The following is a 21,413-nucleotide window of genomic DNA, read 5'->3' as shown; positions in this document are numbered from 1 at the left end:
CTAAAATCTTATTTGTCTCAACAAAACCATTCAATAGGAGAGCTTTTTCCCCCCCCTCAAGTCTTCCCACACACCTTTCTTTACAGCCTCATAATTTTTCCTGCCCTCATTAGGTCTTCACATCCAGGCTAGATGTAAATATTGTCAAGTGTTTCCAATTATTATCTTTATTGAAAACTCATTCATATCCTTCTACATACCTCTGACTCTCACCCAAAAAACAGTGACTTTTCCAACATGGATACTGTACCATCCATTCCTTTAGCCTTGACACTATTTCTTCCAAATACGGCTGGAGACATCAATTATTTGGCCTGACATTATGAACATATTCCTCTTTGAATTGCTGCATGTATTTGCTTTCAAGGCCTTTTTTTATCTATCTGCCCTCTATTTATCATCTCTCAGTACCGCTCAGCATTGATACATTGACTCCTGCCTCCAAAGTTCACATGATAAGAGCTTCAGTTGTCCTAACATTGCATTTTGAAATATGCCCCTGTGTTGTCTCCTTTCCATTTAGCAGAAATTTCTGTCCGGTCTCACTATTCTCCATAAAATCATTCTATATGATGCCTGCACAAAAACCTTGACCAAATTTGGGCCCCTAACGATCTGATCGCTAATAACAAAGTCCTCTTTCCATCTTTCTGTCTATAGCTATAGATTCTGTTTCATTTTGGATTGAGGCAGAACCTGTCTTTTTGTCTAAAGTTGTAAAACTTAAAATAATAAGGGTTTTGTTCATAACTCTAGCTTCTAGTATAAATGGTAATACAGTTAGTAGTTACTAATGTAGGAAAAATATTACGCAGTTATATACTCCTGTGCAATATATTAACCAGCTCCATAGCACAAGATGCTATTTTGAAAGCAAGGGATTACAAGTCTTTCATATATATATATCTCTCTATCTCCTCTTTCAAAATAATCTATTGCAAAAGTTGTCTATTTTCTGAATTGCCTAGTAACAACTGAGAAAGCAAATATAGAAGACTCCAAAATGAAGCTGTGATCCTCTCTCAGATTGCAAAATTACAGTTCCAGTGTTGTTGGTTTTTTTAAACAGTACAGTGTTTAAAAAAAAAAAAGGAGGAGAATAAACAGGTTATTAAAACATTTTCAGGTCATGGTATCAAAACAATGTATTTTTTTTGTAGCAACAGAGTGTAAATACTACAGAATTCTAAAACCAGATATTGCAGGAGGACCCCATCCATTTCCCATAATTTTCCATGATTTGAAATTCAGAACTTATTGCATGTTATACTCATACTTGAAGAGTATTACAGCCATTTAATAATACACTATCCTAGCTCTCCTAGAGTTGTATTTGTAGGGACATTCATCTGAATAAAGCTTATGAACAAAAGATGGATGTGATTAATTATTTCTTAAGTAGTAAGTCTACTAAGACAGATAGATAAATGTTTTTGGCTAATTCTAGTATGTTAGATTTGTGTAGACCCTTGATCCAAGGAGGTAGAACAGATGGAAGGCAACATTATCACTGTCGCAGAAGTGGGGCTGAAAAAGCAAACTCATCCCCATTAGTCTGGCTCTTTATAAAATAACCAAACACAACAATGTAGGTGGTACTACAAGAAGCAAACAGCAACCTATGCAGCTTCACGAAACAGGCAAATCAAAAGAAAAATTCTGTAACCATATTCAGTTTAGCACAGGAAGAGACATTCTTTGGGCTGCAAGGAAATTACAGAGACTAATCCAAACTCCATTCATAGGGTTGTTATTGCCTATGTTTTGCTGCCTAATTCTTAAGGATCTTGTGTAAGCTATTGTCTATGGTTTCCTGTAATAGTCAACAGGTACTGAGAGTGAGAGAGGACTTCAGGTGGCAATTCATTCCACCTGTACAGCACGTTTGCTTTTTAGTTTAAAGCACTATCTTTTTCATTTCACTGTAGGAGGACATAAGTCTAGAGATAAATCCAAATTAGATGTTTATTTTCAGGGGAGCTCAAAGTCAGATAAAAACAATTTTTCTACCTACAAGGAAGCAGCCAATTTAGATTAAACTTTGATCACAAAATCAACAAATGTAGTTTCCTCCAGTTCTCTCTTGCTCTGTTACTTGCTATATTTAATGCTTAATATATATTTAATATATAGTACCTGCATGTCATGTTCATCTGGTTTCAGATACTGATGTTGTATTTCTGCTGCGGATTAACTGCCTCATTTGGAGTAATTCTTTATATTCAGAACAGGCCTGTCATCATAATTGAAAAAGTAACTACTCTATAGCAGAGATCTGTGACTAACCTGTGAAGTCCTTCAATTTTGTACCAATATGTCACTACACTGTAACCAATTACTTTCTGCCTTCTAATTTTCTGGAAAAGATATCTCAAGCAGTTAAAGTCAATGACATATGTATGCTTTACAGGCATTATTTTAGATACTTCATTACATTACTAAACAATCATGAAAAAAATTTATATCTTTTGAAAGGTCAAACAGATAGTAAATTATGTAAATCGGGCATGTAGCTAAACTTTAAAAACCCAATCTAGAACATCTGTACTAGTATGGTTAAGATTCTAAAGGCCACACTCCATGACAATCTAAGCAGGTGCAATGCTTCTTTGCATATGGAATAGCTGGAAATATTTTTAACTGATGCTGCCAAACACTGCTCTGCCTTTGTAAAAGAACTAAGGGAGTTCATGCTGGAAAACCATAGGCACATGTGGTAAACATACCCAGTGGGACGGTTGAATACAGTTTCACTTCTACATGATAGTTTGCAAGATGGTGTTTTCAATCTTCTTTCCAATTCAAACACAGGTAATTTCTCTTTGCTACAGGGCTATATTTTAAGATTTTGTGAAAAATATTAATAGTCAACTACTAGAGAGTGTCATACTTCCTCTTTATAACCAGATGTCCTTTAGCTCATATCCAAAGTTCTTTCATGTGGCTAAGGACTTCTAGTTTGTGTCGCCTAAGGAAGCCTAAAACAATGAAGGAGCAAACTGCCCTGCAAGAAGTAGAATATTTTTAGTATTTATTTAGGTCTATGTTTATTATTACGTCTGTATCACTTACCTCTTTGCTTTAATCTTCTTAATAATAAAAGCTTGAGTCCATTTATAAATTAACTGAATGCGCAGACACAATACAGATCAGTAATGTACGCACAGAGGTGTCAAAATTGGCATGATTTGATTCAGTCTAATGTTCGGTGTGTCTGCTAAATAGTAATGTCTTCTACATGAAGAAATTATGTAATGTCTGTCATTTACATTTCATTTAAAAAGAATTCTTAAAGTAGTGGTTTGAATTGGGAGGTGAAAAAAAATGTTTCAGATAAAATCATAGTCAAGTCAACTCTTCATCTCAGAGCTGAATTAAGTTTGGACCAGAACACTTGAATTCAAGTTTGCCTATTTTCTGACTTTATGATTTGGTCTGAAGAAAATTTTGAATTATGCACCCCAGGTTAGTAAAAAATTTCTCAAAAATCTCTTTGTACAGGCAACTTCAAGGGAACCAAATTAAGATGTCCTCAAAATATGTGACGCCACCCAAGTAATTTGGACATACTGATTCCTCTGTGTTATCATGACATCTCTACCCATAAAGATTTGATCCTATCAAAGTTGGGAAAGTTTTATCATTCACGCCAATGAGACCAGGAAATTATACCTGTTATTTCTTGCTGCCAAGTTTGAAAATCTCAAGAGTGGCTTCTGTTGATGGGTATATACAGGGTAACAACTTCTCTAAGTTTTCAGTTACTGTAGTCTTTCACCTAGTTTCACAGTTCTATGTTCCTACATCCTTGCAAAACACCTGAGTATATTTATAACCATTTTATCAGTTAGGGAAACAGAAGCGCTGAAAAGCAAAACAGCTGACCTAAGATCAAAAAGATTATAAGGCTCAATGGCAAAAAAATAAAAAAAGAGACAGGAACGAACAGCCAGATTGGCCACAGTCACTCTTATACTCCAACCACCTGGCAAATTCCCAACCTCATTGCTGCAAGGTATTCAATGAGTGAAATCTATCTTCACTATTCTGGAAGCCATCAGCGATGCAAAACTGAACCCTGGAAACTAACTCTGTAAATGTTTGCCTGTAAACGATGTACAGAATGGACCAGCAAATTAAATCATCAACCATTTTCTGTGATAGAAGACTGGTATGTTTTCAAGTAAGAAGTTACATTTCATAGTACATACTGAAATTACGAAGAACCAGTTACCTTCCAAGTGGAAAGTCTCAAACTCTAGAATCACCAGTGACTGTGGTCCCTGATCTATGATATAACTGCAGTTCAAGTTGTTATCATACTGACTAGGGTAGTTAGGAGAGACGATGCGACCTGCTGGGCTGGTGAAATTTACTCCGCATCCTGCAAATATAAATAAATAAGACACAGTTATAATCCAGGTGATAACGTCATTCTGGTTTTGCAATGAGAATACTTATACACAAGGACCCCAACTCTCCTTAAGAGGTTGGTCAAAAAAACCCAGGGAGAGCAGTATATGTCATGATGGCAAAAGTAAGTCTTACACAGAGAGCAGTGTTTTGGGGAAAAACAGGGGCTTCCTGCCTACAGCCTCACACAGTATATTTGCCTGTCTTGGATAAGACAAGGCCATAGGCCCTCAGCCCACTGACCAGAAGGATGCAGCACTGCTATTCTCATGGGATTGGAGGCTGCACTTTTCAGAATCCCTTAGTACATACAAATGCAGCTGAACTGGATGGGGGCTTATTGGGGCACATCAGCAGTTTAGCCTCATCTGAAAATGCCTGTGCTATTCCAAGTGTTTTGTTGGTTTTTCAATCTTTGCTTCATGCTTGACAACCAGGAGGATGCACTCTGCTGTAAGGCCATCTCTGTGTGGCTTTCCTATATGCAGAGGCAGGACAGATTTGCCACCCAGAACTCCTCAAGCACACAGAACTGTTCATTTCCATGAAGATCCTTCTGATCCTAATGACTTGCATGGCCTTGGGGTTTCTCTTTATTTTAAGCTATAAGCTTAAAAGAGTGCAGCGCACAGTGAAATGCTGGTATAAAATTAGGAACAGCCATTTGAAGCCTGCGATTGTCTCCACTAAGAGTATGTTAGTTGTTACTGACAACATTAGTGCAGACATAAAAACAAAAGCAGTTTCAGTTCAGAATTCCGTATACTTCAGCAGTGTCTTCCTCTAAGCACTTAATTTCTCACTGTTTTAATCTGAATCCAGCAAAGGGAAAGTGGTTTCCTTTGGCAGCATCCTGCAAAAAACCCAATCAACCAATGGCAACTGAGCACTGCCTCCTACACTTCTGGTGGATTTGACTGTCACAAAGCGCATGCCATGGTGAAAGAAATTGAGAGGCCCCTCCCAAAAAAATGCTGCTTCAGCTACATGGAAATCAAATACAACATAGCAAAGCAAAGGCCAGAGGAGGTGGTGAGAAGTAATTTCTTCTCTTGAGAGCAGTTTATGTGAAAGGCATGGGTTATACCATATACAGGAGAAATTACTGTAGTTTCAGCATGTGCCTTGAAAAGAACAGAGATTAAAGTTCTAAAGGAGCAGATCCTTTTTGTTTTTTAAGAAGATTATAGCTTCACCTTCCAAGCAGTTCAACTAAAGAGAAACAAATTCTTAAAATTTAAAGCCTATTCATTTGTTTTCGGCACACTGAAAAGGCAAAGGTGGCTAAGAACAACTACAAAGTTATAGCTTTGGCAAGTCCAACACTGGAGCACACAGTAGCTCCATTGCATTCAGTAAGGAAACTTTTGGTTTCAAAAGCTTGGCAGAGGCTTCAACACCTTGTTGCACTGAGGTCTGAATTGCTACACACAGATCAAACTAATTCAAAATGGACCAACAGAGCAGCCATCCAGCTTTAATGTTACTTACTGCTTATGAAAGATGCAGAGAAACCTGGCCCAGGAGCATCCTGAGACTGAAATACTGTGGTTATCACATTGTTTGGAGCAACAATAGGATCAGGAGCTGAACTTCCACATCCTGTGCTTAACAAAGCTGCTGCTTCTTCATCATTTCCTCTCCACACCTGGCAAGCCCAGATTGGAAATGTTTTAGTGCTTTCAAAGCCCACATGCGGGAACCCACCAGGAATTGCATATGCAATTGTTCTTTCCATAGACTTAGGGTAGGATTCACCTCACACTGAATCTTAGAGATCTAAATTGGAGCTAATCACTTTCTGTTCACTCTACAGTCATTGGAGACCAAAAGACCTCTCCAATCAGTGCATCACAGAATAATTAAGTTGCCGGGGTCCTCTGAAAGGCATTTGGAGGTCATTTGCTTGAACTTCTGCTGCCAGCAGAGCCAGCATAGATCAGGTCCAGGGACCCAGAGAAAAATATTTTATGCACATCATTACCTACCTCCTTTTTTTCTCTACTAACTTATCTCCATACATCCTATGAATATTAATATCTGTGCATTTAATGAATTATTAAATGCAATCCTTATATTATTCATCAGTCAATAAAACTCAAAGTTGTTGTGCTAGGGTAATATAGAGACATCAAACTGGAACACCTGGATCCTTAATATCTAGTCTTGCTAATTAAAAATTAAAATATTACTTCAACTGTACCAATAGCCAGTTTAAGTACAATCAAAACATGTGTTCAAGAAGCACATGCAGGTTTAGGTAGGTATTTAAGTGAAACACTCTTCAGGTAATTACTTAAACATGTATTTGAGGCTCACAGTTTAAGCACTGAATTTCAGTGTGCATATAAAATGAAACATAGGCATAAATGTTTGATGTTTCTGAGTGCTTAAATAATTTCCTGAATCAGGATGTTTATTGCCAAGGATTTAAAATGTCTCCTTAAGAAAAAAGAAAAAATTATTCCAATGATAAATTTATTTTTCATCAATGTCTTTTAAAAGTTTTTTTACTTGTACTTTACACCAAAAATATATTAATAACAAATAATATTTGCTTTTTAAAATAATATGTTTGAAGGAAGTCTAGTGGTACAAGAACAACCACATGAAATTGTGATTGCTCTAAGCAACCATCCTAGAAAGGGTTAGCCAAGGGCTAGTCTGTAAGTGTAGGCATATGAATAACCTCATTCATCTGGCGAGGTGTTTAAGGCAATGGATGCTCCAAGGATTAATATAAACAGTCCATTGCCTGGCCAAAGATTTTGCAAAGTCACTATTGATTTTGGATTCCTCTTTTTTGGCTGATCAGCTTGGAATGAATGGAAGAAACTTACACCTGTTCTGCACTTTTTCATATCCAGGCACCTTCATATATCTCAAATTGGACATTCAGAAATGGAGGTGGACATCACCAAAAATTTCAGGTTTTTCTCTATGGAGAAAATCTCCAGTTGATGTAGTTTTGACCGTGTCATTCCAGACAGTTTAGAAATTTGAAATGAAAGCACATTTACTAGGAGGCATTAAGACTTTCATATTAGTGAAGTTTATTGTAACATATTACATCAATTAATCAGAGGAGCAGGCTATGAAAAGACAAATCTAATAGTATTTTTTTTCCACAGCCTCAGAAAATGAGTGCAACTGTGGTTTGTATGTTAGTAGGTATAGATGAGATGTACAGCGGCTCAAGTCTTCCTACGTGTTGTCAAATTATGTTTGCCCTTTATTTCAAGTGGGAGTTGTACTGTTATGGAGAAAATGAGCACAAAACCACTGAACATATGCCAAATGCCTGAGAAAAAAATGACACTGAAAAATTCAAAGCATGTCCACTGCATTCTATTGCCCTGAAAACAAGTTGCTCTTGAAAACCTATGAAAGATAAGAATGCTATCTTTTGTTTTTTTGAGATTAAAAAAGAAATTAGTGCAACATGGGCAGTTTATACACTTTAAAGCAGTTTTGTAGAATTATAGTGTCACATTCCTGTTTTTTTTTAACTCACTGGAGTGGTTGAAAAGGTCTTTTCATTACACTATATTTTCTCATTATTTCCTGGTTTTGAAGACGTGTACTTTTTTTCATGTTTTTCATTTTTGGGGCAGCATGTAGGGTGGTGGGACCTTGCTGTATGTGGAACCTCAAGAACTGATAAAAATTAAAAACATATACAAGCCAGTTCTCAAGGCATACAGAAAATTGACTGTATTAGTATAAGGACTTCAGTTTATATTTCCTGAATTGTGTGCCTTGACAACCCCAACCATGACGTGATTGCAAAACGGGATTCTGCAATCTTAAGGCACTGTTCTGCCGATCAAATGCCAACAATTATTTACCTTTACATAACTGCTCTGGCAACTTCCGTTGCTGTCTGGAATCTGGAAGTTACTGTGGAAGTTCATCTCCAAGTGTTTGCTTTCATGCGTAATGATGGTCCATGTGCATCTGGTGTTCACAGGAAAGTTTTGAGGCCAATGAGGAGACTTGATCATACCGTTCTCTGAATGAATGATTCCACCACATCCTGGAAAAAATAGCAACAGGTGGGAGACATGTTCCAATATTTCCTGTTGGTGTCAGCTTTGAATGGCTGCTTGCTTTTACGCCTGCAAGAGTGAGAGAGGAAAGCCCTGACACCCAGTCAAATTTCATTTACCCCTCTTTTGCTTAATTTTCCTTCTCCCACCCCTGCAGCAGTGAGGTAGTTACATTCTAGAGAAGGTCTGTCTTTGTACTTGACTTTCTCTTCTTCACAAGCTGCTACTCCATGCCAATTCATACCCTTCTTCTCTGGTCCATCTATACACTGCTGACAACTGGACTATTGCTCACAGAAAAGAGTAAGGGTCAGAAATTCATTAATAAGGAGCTTCTCCCAAGACTGTGCAGGTTCCTTCCCAAACCCCACAGAATGCACATGGTAACTGACAGCCATTCAGCGAAGTACTCTGGGGAAAAAAGAATCAATCTACTGCTGAATCCTTGTTTTTCTCACTCTGCAACATGTTAGTAATGCAGTTCCACATGTGAATCTACTCAAGGTACATCCGTTTACCCAGGGCAAAATGGTGACTTCTCTTCCAGTTCAGGCAGCCCTGCAGATCTCAGTGGGATTATGGAAAGGGCTGAAAAACATGCCTTTAAAAATTGTTAACAGATTCATTTATAAGGGGGAATAGCTGGTCGTGACTCTGTGGAAGCTCATGTTCTTATACATAATAAGTTTATTTAATTTGAAACATACTTGCAAGTACCATGCCAAGAATGATTTACTAGGGCTATGTGCACAGTACTAGCAACCCATTATTATTCCAGTGACAATGTAGTAAAAGGATGAAAAAAGAGCAAAAAAAGCTTTATAACATTTTACCTTTTTCCTCTTAATTAAAAAAATATATATTAGCTTTAAAAGGAAGGTTTTCTTTTTCATTCTTCTATGTTAGATAATGGTATATAGAAGGCTATGAGGCCAAGTTTTGCTCACACATACAGAATCTAAATCCAGAGATTCCCAGTGGACAAATGAGAAGGAAGCTGAGGAAAGCACACCAGGTATATAAAAAAATAAATCTCCCTTCACAGAGAGAATACCAACTACGCACTTGGCATGTGTATACTAATGTCTACTGCATCATTGAAGAGTGGCCTTCCTTGCACATGGAATTCCAGTGACAACAGGGAAAAGTGTCAAAAACCTGCTTGTGACAGCAAGCACAGAATATTGATATGTTTAAGAAGACGCTCCATCAACTGACTCTATGAATACTGCTAGATCATCAGTGGAAGGAAAGCTGATCAGCATCAGCCAGAAAGTGTGCAGCTGGAGATGACACTAGGGAATACATTGCCAGCTCTGTACTGAGGTAGGAAAGCACAATGAATTCTACCCTGCACCAGCCAGCACATCTACCCTTGCCTTTAGTCACCTGAAGTACAGTGTGCAAATGGTGAGCTACTTTTTTGGTTTCGGTTTGGTTTTTTGTTGTTGGGGTTTTTTTCTTTTTTTTTTTTTCAATCCAGAGAGATAATTCCAACAGAGGGAAGGTAGCTTTTTAAAATGTACCAATTTAATCCTGGATGTGTACCACCATCAAAAGTGTACCTGCATCTCCACTAAAGTGGAAGAGTTTTAGGCTGTTCTCCACATGTGCTCTTTGAGAGGTTCTATGTGCCTCTGTTTGAAACGGACCTCTTTCTAGTTTTAAATGTTTAAATCAAATCAAACTGTGAAACAATTGTTATTCAAGAAATGAAATGTCTCATAGTCACTGACAATAGATACCACTGCTGGGAGGATAATGGGCATAGTATCAATTTACAGACATCAAGAAACTGCCAGGAGGAGGCTTAAAAAGTACAAAATCAATCCAAATTTTATTTCATTGTGTGAGATCAGACAACACTGGTTTAATACTTGACTTTTTTATTGCTGGTTTCTCTCAGGAATGCTGAAGATGTTGGCATGTATTTCTTTTGTTCTTTAATACAGACTTAATTAAAGAGGAGGAATCCTATTTCATTTTGTGGTTGAAGAGGGCTATATAGGCATGATGTACTACTATGTTAGACCTGATAAAACCAATATTTTTTCTCTTACCTAGAGATTCTGCTGTCCATGTTGCATAAAAGCCACCTCCTTGAACTGAGTGATCAGAGTTAAAGATGACAACTAGCTTGCTGGAACCAGACTGAATAGTCCCAGGGGATGTGTTTCCACAATACTTCCCTATTACAGGAGACCCAGGGGAGCCGCCGTTCAGGATAGTAACAGAGTCCCACTTACAAAGGGAATGATTTTCAACGTGGAAAGCTGTAAAAGTAAGCTGCAACACATAAAAGTGACATTCAGGATCTAACACCTACCACACTAGCGGAGGTGTTAGAGCAATTCCAGGCAGATCCCATAGCCACGCTAGAACAATGATTTCTGGGTATGCTCAGAAATCTGACCCTCACTTCACCTTGGTGCTTTCCTGTAAGTATTGCTTGGAGTCTTGCCACTATAAGTAATAGCAGCTACTTAGCATAAAGACAGAGGTGTAAGAGGAACGCACAGGTTCAAAACTGGCATTGTTGGAACTTAACCATATGTTTGAACCTAAGTATATGCACAGGTGTTGAACCACTTTCCTGCTTTCAAGGCTTCTGGTCATGAAATCTGAAGTTGCACATTCAAATATAAGTAGCTATGTAAGCAGAAAGCCTTGGATTTTTTCTTCCTATTATTTTGAATCAGAATACTTAACAGTTGCTAAAAATAATGCTAGTTTCCATTAAATCTGGGAGAAACAGTTGCATGGTTGGTTCCTGTGGGCCTGGATGCGTCACATAAATAGACTGGGCTGGGCAGGCAGATTCTGACCCTGTCTCCCTCCCACACTGATGCCATTTGTCCTTGGAGGGATATGCACATGGGTGGGATTTCCAGTACAAAGGTTTACATTGCTGATCCAGTAGACTACCAGATTTGTTGATGTTAAAATATTGATTTACACTAATGACTGTTCGGCCCTCTTGCAATAAGGTTTTTTTGCCAGTTCCAGGATTGGGATCTTTATAGAAAAGTTTAGCGAATACATAGTACTTCTTCCTCTAACCTTTGTGTGTATTAATTTCCAAAAGAACCCTGCCTGAGGCAAAGAACAAATACAAATTTAGCTCAAATGGTTTCAGTTTGGAACTTTACCAGCAAGTGAAACTGGCAGCTTTTACTGGAAAAGGTTAGTCTGCCTTCACTGAGGAGGCTGCTACTCAGTCCTTTTAAAATAGAAATTTACTTCCATCTGATTAAGATAACACACAGAATACACAGAATCACATAGGTTGGAAAAGACCTTTAAGATCTTTGAATCCAACTGTAAACCTAAATTTGCCAGTTCACCATTAAACCTTGTCCCTAAGCACCACATCCAAACATCATTTGAATACCTCCAGGGATGGTGACTCAACCACTTCCCTAGACAGCCTGTTCCAAACCCTGACCACACTTCCAGTGAAATAATACTTCCTAATGTCCGCTCTAAACCTCCCCTCGCACAGCTTGGGGCTGTTTCCTCTTGTCCTGTGGCTTGTTACCTGGGACCTCGCTACAACCTCCTTTCAGGTAGTTGTAGAGAGTGATAAGGTCTCATCTCAGCCTCCTTTCCTCCAGACTAAGCAACCCCAGTTCCCTCAGCCGCTCCTCAGAACACTTGTGCTCTAGACCCTTCACTAACTTTGTTGCTCTTCTTTAGACATGCTCCAGCATCTCAGTGTCTTTCTTGCACTGAGGGGTCCAAAACTGAACACAGTACTCAAACTGTGGACTGATCGGTTCTGAGTACAGAGGGACAATCACTTCCCTACTCCTGCTGGCCACACTGGTTCTGATACAAGCCAGGATGCTGTTGGCCTTCTTGGCCACCTGGGAACACTGCTGGCTCATGTTCAGCCAGCTATCAACCCCCAGGTCCTTTTCTGATGGGCAGCTTTTCAACCATGTTTCCTCAAGCCTGTAGCATTGCATGGGATTGTTGTGACCCAAGTGCAGGACCCAGCACTTGGCCTTGTTGAATCTCATACAATCAGCCTCAGCCCATCGATCCAGCCTGTCCAGATCCCTCTGTAGAGCCTGCCTTCCCTCAAGCAGACCAAAACTCCCGCCCAACTTGGTGTCATCTGTAAACATACTGAGGGTGCAGTTGATCCCCTCATCCAGACCACTGATAAATATATTAAACAGAACCAGCACCAAAACTGAGCCCTGGGGACACCACTTGTGACCGGCCACCAACTAGATTTAACTCCATTCACCACAAATCTGGGCTCGGCCATCCAGCCGGTTTTTTACCCAGTAAAGAGTACATCTGTCCAGGCCATGAGCAGCCAGTGTTTCCAGGAAAATGCTGTGGGAAACAATGTCAAAGGCCCTACTAAAGTCTAGGTAGACAACATCCACAGCCTTTCCTTCATCCACCAAGCAAGCCACCTTGTCATAGAAGGAGATCAGGTTAATCAAGCAGGACCTGCCCTTCTTAAATCCATTCTGACTGGGCCTGATCATTTGGTTATCCTGTACGTGCCATGTGATGGCACTCAAGATGATCTGGCCCATAACCTTCCCCAATACTGAGGTCAGGCTGACAGGCCTGTAGTTCCCCAGATCTCCTTCCAGCGCTTCTTGTACATGATGTCACATTTGCTAATCTCCAGTCAACTGGGACCTCCCTGGTTAGCCAGGACTGCTGATAAATGATGGAAAGCAGATTGGTGAGCACTTCCCCCAGTTCCTTCAGTACTCTCAGGTGGATCTCATCTGGCCCCATAGACTTGTCTGTGTCAAGGTGGTGTAGCAGGTCACTAACCATTTCCCCTTGGATTACGGGGGTTCCATTCTGCTCCCTGTCCCTGTCTTCCAGCTCAGGGGGCTGGGTACACAGAAAACAACTTACTATTCTTACTATTAAAGACTGAGGCAAACAAAGCATTAAATACCTCAGCCTTTTCCTCATCCTTTGTCACTATGTTTCCTCCCACATCTAATAAAGGTTGGAGATTCTCCTTAACCCTCCTTTTGTTGCTAATGTATTTATAGAAGTATTTTTAATTGTCTTTTACAGCAGTAGCCAGATTAAGCTCTAGATGGGCTTTAGCCCTTCTAATTTTCTCCCTGCATAACCTTGCTACACCTTTGTAGTCCTCCTGACTTTCCTGCCCCTTCTTCCAAAGGTCATAAACTCTCCTCTTTTTCCTGAGTTCCAGCCAAAGCTCTCTGTTCAGCTAAGCCAGTCTTCTTCCCCATCGAATCATCTTTTGGCACATGGGGAGAGCAGCTCTTGCACCTTTAAGACCTCCTCCTTGAAGAATGTCCAGCCTTCCTGGACTCCTTCACCATTCAGGACTGTCTCCCAATGGACTCTGTCAACCAGTCTCTTGAACAGGCCAAAGTCTGCCCTCCAGAATTCCAAGGTGGCAGTTCTGCTAACCCCTTCCTTACTTCTCTGAGAATCAAAAACTCTACCATTTCATGATCGCTGTGGCCAAGACGGCCTCTAACCATCACATCACCCACAAGTCCTTCTCTGTACATGAGCAATAGGTCCAGCAATGTGCCTTCCCTAGTTGGCTCACTCATGAGCTGTGTCAGGAAGTTGTTCCACGCACTCCAGAAACCTCCTAGACTGTTTCCTCTCCACTGTATTGTACTTCCAGCATATATCCGGTAGATTGAAGTCCCCCACGAGGAAAAGGGATAACTTCAATTAGTTCTACTTTAAATGAATTTGCAGATGAAATAGAAATTTTATGTTTTACTAAAATAATCCTGTATTATCTGAGGTAAGTATCTTGGTAGTGGTCAGAATATCATGCAGCAGAATAATTAAGACTATGGGTTTGTGTTTCTAAGAAATTCCTTTATAGCTGTAAATAAGGAAAACATGATAGGGAAATTAGTGAAAGGCATTACATATGAAAACTTGCAATCTGTTTTTACAAAATTGCTTTTCAGGTATTTTTCTGACCTGGACCTCAGATATCTTTGATTGGACCTGTTCTTCAAAGGATCAGTCAAGTAATTCAGTGAGTGAAGTTTAGCACTCCTTCATCATAAAGTTATTTAAATCGGTCTCTCAGCAGTTTGACTCAAGAAAGTAGCACCTCAGGCAGCCCATTAATAGTTATTGGGAGAGAAGAGTAGCACGTCATTGATGTAATTTGTACCAGCAATCATATTATCTTCCAGGCTAACCATTAAGTAACTTTCTAGTGGCTTGTAAGTTTTCTGCAGAGATGAAAAAACTTCAGCCTCATTTTATTCCCATGATAGTAACAATATCCATGCACATCTAATAACATGAGTTATTTTAGTTTCCTAAACATAGAAAGTAATTGTTTAAAGAAGTTGGTGCTATGTTTTGAGGTCATCAGACTAGGATCGCTCTGCTTTTCAAAAAGCACAATCTAGTGTGGTTGTGTTATCGCCGTTTCCCCCCCACCCCTTCCTTAGGTAAGGCTGATGGGAAGATATTTCATTCCTCCACACCTCTGATTTTCTAAATTGTCTCAAACCTGTTCCTCAAGATTCAGAGGGTGCTTCTTGCACTGCCAGCTGTGCACACAATCATGGCATTGTGCTACTCACAGTGATGGTTTCACCTTCAGGGGCTTCCAACAACCATGAGCAGCGATTCAGATTGCTGTAAGGCTCTGGGTAGTTAGGACTTGAAATAACTCCACTTTCACCTGACTGTATACCACCACAGGCTGAAGGAAAAAAGTAACATTTCAGTACATTTTAGGAACTGAGCACTATAAGCAAATGACTGGAAGATTATTCAGCTTGAAATAGTACCAAAACGTATATAAGTTGAACTGATATAGGTAAGGATGAACAATTTATCTGGGAAAATCCAAGCTTTAAAATCCTTGCCATTGAATAGTGAGTAAATAGATGCAATGACCTTGAAACTTTGCATTTATTCTGATACTTAATATAGTTGTGCAAAATCTTTGCCAGCTGACACTTAGAGCTGCCTGTTCCGCCTTATCTTCCATTTATTTATCTCAGACTCCTAAGCAAACCAGTGCCATTCTTGGACCAACACAATCAAGTCAAAAACTTGCTGATGTGTCTAGATAAAGCACCAAGGCTAAATTCAGCTGCGACAGGAAGAATAGTTGTGCCGGCATGTAAATGGCAAAGTGGTATAATTCGCACTGATACAACTTCAAGTGGATTTCAAAATGAGTGCAAAGGTTCAGGCAGCAGAATTCATTTCAGCCATGCTAGCACTCTGGAGGCCTATTCGAAGTAAGTAAAACTTGGCTGGTGTTACCTGTTACACCCCTATTCCCAAGAGCAACCAGCTGTTCTGAGTGTTGCACTGCGTTGCAGAAACTCAGATGTGGCTCAGGGAATGGGAACAGTGAGGCAGAAAATAAATCTGAAAGTTCAATTGCTAGCATATGTTTGCTTTAGATGCATATAAATAGTGGCAGGCACTGTGTAACTTTTGAGGACCTGTTTGAGAGCTGATCCTGTAGTGTGTATTCTCAGTATCACCAAATGAATGGCAACATTCCCCAGAAGTGCCTCAGTCAGCAAGGGCAACAGTCTATCAAGCCATTTACCTTCAAATGTGTAATGGGCCAAGAATCCTTTATCTTCTGTGTTTTCATCACTTACAAAGTGTACCCAGATCTGGGGCGCAGCTATGACTAGTGGCACAGATGGTGCAGCCTGACCACAAAGTCTGGCTATTAGCTCTCCATCAGCATCCCCTGAGTAAAGAAAGAAAAAAAAATACACTTCTTGAATTCTAAAAGAGCTACAATATTGTAAAGGAATGCATAGGGCAAACATGCATTTAATTTGGTTTTGACTAGAAAACAGAGAAAAGTACATATCACACTTAATAACTGATTATTTGTTATGGGTATAGGTAGAGTGTTGCAGTACATTGCTGGGATCTAAATCTCAACAACAAGAAAGTTCTTTCCAAAGCTGTATTAATGATCCTTTTAATATCTTGGGTTCCTTCTCTCCCCTCCCTGCTATCCTGCACACTTTCATTTTGTATAACCCATCAGACCTGAAAACATGGACAGTGCCCCTAAACTGAAGATGTTTTGGAGCAGAACAGTGGAAGAGACGGCCCAAGGATCTGATCGCGTGGAAGCCTATTGAGCCTAGGTGTTTGTAACATCCTCATTAAAGTCAACAGGGATTTTGAATTTTCTACCATATAGGGATATTCTTCATCCATGAACAAGCTGTCACTGCTGTATTAATAGTGTGCATCTCTTTCCTAGGGAGCTCAACATACTATTCTCTGCATGGCAAAATAATGCCAGTATTTGCTCAAATCACTGAAACCTAAATGGGAAGGACAACACAGGCCACTGCACTTCTGTGATGCTGAATGTTTGCTTGTGTTGGTGTAAGCTCTTATCCATCACATTGGTAGAAGTATCAGATTCTGTTTATTACTGATATATTCTCAGGAGAAGGGAAATATGTGTAATAGTGTTCCAAGTGACATCCAGGCAACGCCATTCCTAAATTTGCTCCTCTAATGATATCAGGCTGCTGGACTTAGAAGTTCCCATTCAAAAGCAACTCCTAGCTCCATGCAGAGTGATAGGCTGTTCTTGCAAAGAAGACAGTAGAGAAGGAGGGAGAAACTGCACGCTTTTCAAAGCCCTTTCACAGTTATTCCAAGTAATGTGGCTGAGTAACTCCATCTTTCTGTCATATACAGTGACACAGTCACCATATGAAATGCCTTGAAGTGCAGGGATAAAAGGTGACATATAATAAAATTCTATTAATGTAAGTTACACAGAGAAATGTGAAAACCTATCTTGTTAATGTGCACTTAAAATGATACTGAGCTGTATCATCCATACAAGCAGAAGACGTTCATGGTAAATTACAGTTTTGGAAAAAATAGTAATAACTACTTTGAGCATTAAAATATGAAGTGTGCTTTTTCTTTTTTGCACTTCTTACAAAGTAATTGATTATGTGACAGATGTGACCCAGGTTACTCAGTCTCTACAGTGTGAAAAGTGACACCAATCACTGCTTTAATGGTGGCCAGCTGGCCAGAGATCTAGACTGTTGGTAAACAGAAAATGTAAACAGAAAGATTGTGCTGTAAGATTTGGTTCAAACTGAAGGAAATGGTCTTGAAGACAAAACCAAGAGTATTCTTCAAAAGCCAGAAGTCAGGAGTATATTTCACTGTAGCAATATGCTCAGCTATATTACCACGTACAGACTACATGCACGTGCCTGATAATTTAATTAACTTAATATAAACAGTTACCCTAAGAAATTTGAAATATTTCTTTTATCTATTTAGATTAAATTTTTCTCAGTGAATACACAAAGTTGATTCTGCTGCTTTTTTTTTTTCCATTCAGTACCACTAAAGTGGGTTGTATGGGTAACTCAAAAGAATCTTACACATCTCAGCTTTAATTGGGGTCTCTTGGGTAACTTACTGTTGAATTGTACCCTTCCCCAAATTCACATCAGCTCTGTTGAGAGTCTTGAATAGCACCTGCCTGGGTTCGGTGATGTTCTGCACTATTCATATCTCACTACTCATTAAATGTTACCTGTCAGCGTACACAGCTGAATTAGGGTATTCTACCTTTGACAGGAGACTGGTTGTGAAACGAAGATCCATTAGTATGGCGAAAATGAACACTACTATTTAGATGACAAAACTGTGTAGAGCAAAATGAGACTAAATTTTTTCCTCTTTCCTTTGAATGTATTGTCTGGAGGCATGACGTTCACAATAATGTAAGAGTAGTGGGAACTGATGAATAACAGACCAGATATATTTTACTATTTCTTTCTCTGAGTTCTCTTGCTATTATTTCCCAGCTCCAGTGCATACTGGAGGGAGTGGGAGGGAACTGTTAGGCTACACAGCTGTACATGCTTTGGCTTTACATAGGACAAACCAATGCTATACAACCAAGAGTTCTCATTCAAATGAATACAAATAAGGATCTAACAGATTCCAGCTCTCAACTCTGCCACACCTTTCAGAAATTATTTCCTGGTAAATTAGAACCTGCTGTCTCTGGGACTCACAGATGGAGGCTCTAAGTGAAGAAGACAGCTGGAGCTTTCATACTACACTTGGCATTAGCTGAGCAATTTTCATATGACATGTCCAGTTGCTTGTTCTTACAGATAGCTAAAGATGCTCAGATATGCAGATATATTACTGGTGCATTAATCCTGTGACTGTTTTCCTTTTAAATGCTTTAGACTGTATTTTGTGATGCAGTCTCACAGGAAATGTGGATTTGTTTTTGGAGAATCATTTTATAGAGTACAAAAGTGGGGTATGAAGTGGGTATGCAGCCCAGAGGCTATGAATAATTAAAGCCTTCTCTACTCCACTCCTGCTGTCCCTGGAGATATTTCAGGAGCAGGGAGCGAACAGGCTGTGGACCAAATAAATTGCTTTGATGACTCCACCTTCTCCTGACTGCCATCTTTCAAGGTAGATGAAGTGAAATTTGTATTGTCCCTTGTAAAGAGAGAGTCAGCTGTGTCTTGAAACCACCTTAAAAATTTATGCTCTCAAAATACCTATCTAGTTTTCCATTTTCTCCCCTGAAAGAAAGGGTGACCAAATCCATGCATCCATTGCTCTGGCAGTGAAATCCCACTCCTGGTCTAGGAGGCAACATGGAAGGCACGCATGTGAACATCCTACATGTGAAGATTCTACAACAATCACACTGCAAATATATATGAACAAGATTTGTCACAAACGCAGTTGCACAACTGGAATCTGGATAGGCTTAATCCATTCTCCTGCTGAACATACAAACCTATTCGTAACTCTAGGTAGTCATAGTGGCAGTCCTGGTGATGTTCCAAGTGGAGATCCTCGAAAGAGATATATATGGATGAATTATAGTGGGAGGGGTTTTCAATGGTCCATTCACAGTTCAGGTAACTTGTGTAATTTTTGACACCATCATAACCAGGAGAAGAGAAATTCCCACCTGCATATCCCATCAGGGTTCCACCACAAACTGCAGAAACAAAATATAATTTGTTTTAAAATAATAATGATTCTTGTATGAAGAGAAATCTTGCCCCTGTTTATCCTGATATGCACATCAGCAAGCATATGTACTGATTAGATCAAATCTTTTTCCATCTTCTTTCTTTTTTATAATTTACTGCTACATGCAAAAGACTTCATGCCTAGTGTTCCAGAAATTATTGGCAAGCTTTAAAAACACATGTGCAAAGCAAAGAAACCACAATTGTTCATGATATCAAATAAAATATTTCAGCAACACCATCAACACAACAAGCATTATTTAACATTTTGATAAAAACCCACTGCAGCTCCAGTTCAGTATTGCTCAGCCCTACCTATTACCTAACTCTAGACTCAAGAGAAGATTTTTCTGGAGCATGCCCTCAAGAGCAGTACACTTATGTTACAGTAGGATGCTTGGCGGGGTGGAGTTGGAAAATCAAGTTTGAAAGACTTACAGCTGTAGTAGTAAGGCTCTGCCAGCTGCCTCCTCTCTGGAGGCTGAGCTTGCAAAAGTAGGCTAGCTGCACTCTTTCACAAGGTAGAGTAAATTAATTACTCCCCTGAGTAATAAGGAAGCACTTGAATTATTCAAGTTGTCTATGGCACTATGTTTTCTGGATCTTTTCATGGAATAAAGCCACTTTAGACCATCTCTTACTCAAGACTAAGTACAAACCCAGAAATCAGTAATGAGAATAAGGACTGTGATCCATAACAGAGGTTGTTCTTTCCATTTGAAGTTTGGCATAACAGGCACATAAAGTCTGTAACTCCCAAAGAGTCTCCATTTTTTCAAGTCCTTTCAACTAATTGAAGATATATATCTACTCCCATCCAGAGATGTAAAAGAGAAAAAAGGTATCAGAGATTTATTTCCTGTATGGGTCATTTTTTTGACATGTGCCAGTACTTTAGCTATGAAATGACTCACCAAAAATCAATCACTTAATTAAAAAACACACACTACCTGCATCTTCACTAGATGTGTATGAGACACTGAAGCCTCTGGTTGCAAGAGACATATCTGTCACCAGAATGACTTTCATTGTGTTTCCAGAGGATTTCACCTCAGTGCCTGGATTTACCTCACCACACAGCTTGGCCAGCTGGGGAGAGTTCTGTCTGAGGCCATTGTAAACCTGTTGGGTCAAAATAAACTCTTATTAAATAAAAATACAGTCTTAGGAGCATCTCCTGTATCATTTAACAGTGCTTTACATCTTTAATACAAGGTTCATTGATGTCCCTCACAGCAGGTTAGTTCCCAAATCTAATCAAAACCTTGGAATGAACTTCCATTGCCTTGAATGGATGAGGATCTGAAGTAAAATATTAAAAAATACCTTGTTTATTTTGGAAAAACATAAACATATTCCCTCACTATTTTCTTTTTTTAAAAAACAGAAACTGAAACAATTTCATTAGGAAAAACCCTGTATTTTAGATCAATATTTATACCTTCAACCACTTAATAATGCCAGATACTGATCATATTAATTCCATTTCAAATTATTGTCTTTGCATTCTTGTTAAAGCCAACGTCAGCATTATCAAAAATCTCCTCCAACAGCTTCAGTGCTAGTGGGCATTTTATATTATTCAAACATTTCATTTTTTGATGATCCAGATGTATTTTGCTCAGTTTCTTTCATCCAGCATGTAGCCTAGAAGTTAATTTACTTCTTTCTACTACTATCTCAGTGGTGCAAGCAAGGCAGAAACTACATTTCCCACTGAGATTTGCAATATGTTAGGAGTGCTGAAGGCACAAAAACTGGCAGGACAGATCTTCCTTTAAGAGATCATTACTTCATTAATGGATAAAAAGCCAGCTCCCCATGGTCTGTCTAGAGCATCTGTGAAGGAAAACAAGGGGAAGATCATCTACAAATCACAAGGGAGAGCTACTTCACCCCTCAC

General features: G+C 39.2%; 1 protein-coding gene across 1 annotated transcript in view; it reads right to left on the bottom strand.

Moving 5' to 3' along the window:
- Nucleotides 1–21,413, bottom strand: part of CUBN (cubilin) — a 156,338-nt gene that overhangs the window by 27,202 nt on the left and 107,723 nt on the right. Inside the window, exons 49-56 of the mRNA XM_075082729.1 lie at nucleotides 20,461–20,632; nucleotides 19,270–19,476; nucleotides 16,036–16,185; nucleotides 15,047–15,168; nucleotides 10,523–10,748; nucleotides 8,262–8,449; nucleotides 5,905–6,061; nucleotides 4,235–4,384 (exon numbers count right to left, since the gene is read on the bottom strand). Coding sequence (XP_074938830.1) covers nucleotides 4,235–4,384; nucleotides 5,905–6,061; nucleotides 8,262–8,449; nucleotides 10,523–10,748; nucleotides 15,047–15,168; nucleotides 16,036–16,185; nucleotides 19,270–19,476; nucleotides 20,461–20,632 — 1,372 coding nt within the window. The remainder of the gene's footprint in view (nucleotides 1–4,234; nucleotides 4,385–5,904; nucleotides 6,062–8,261; nucleotides 8,450–10,522; nucleotides 10,749–15,046; nucleotides 15,169–16,035; nucleotides 16,186–19,269; nucleotides 19,477–20,460; nucleotides 20,633–21,413) is intronic.

Source organism: Phalacrocorax aristotelis, chromosome 2 (genome assembly GCF_949628215.1).
Source record: "Phalacrocorax aristotelis chromosome 2, bGulAri2.1, whole genome shotgun sequence".
Taxonomy (NCBI): Eukaryota; Metazoa; Chordata; class Aves; order Suliformes; family Phalacrocoracidae; genus Phalacrocorax; species Phalacrocorax aristotelis.
This window is presented reverse-complemented; position numbering and strand designations above follow the sequence as displayed.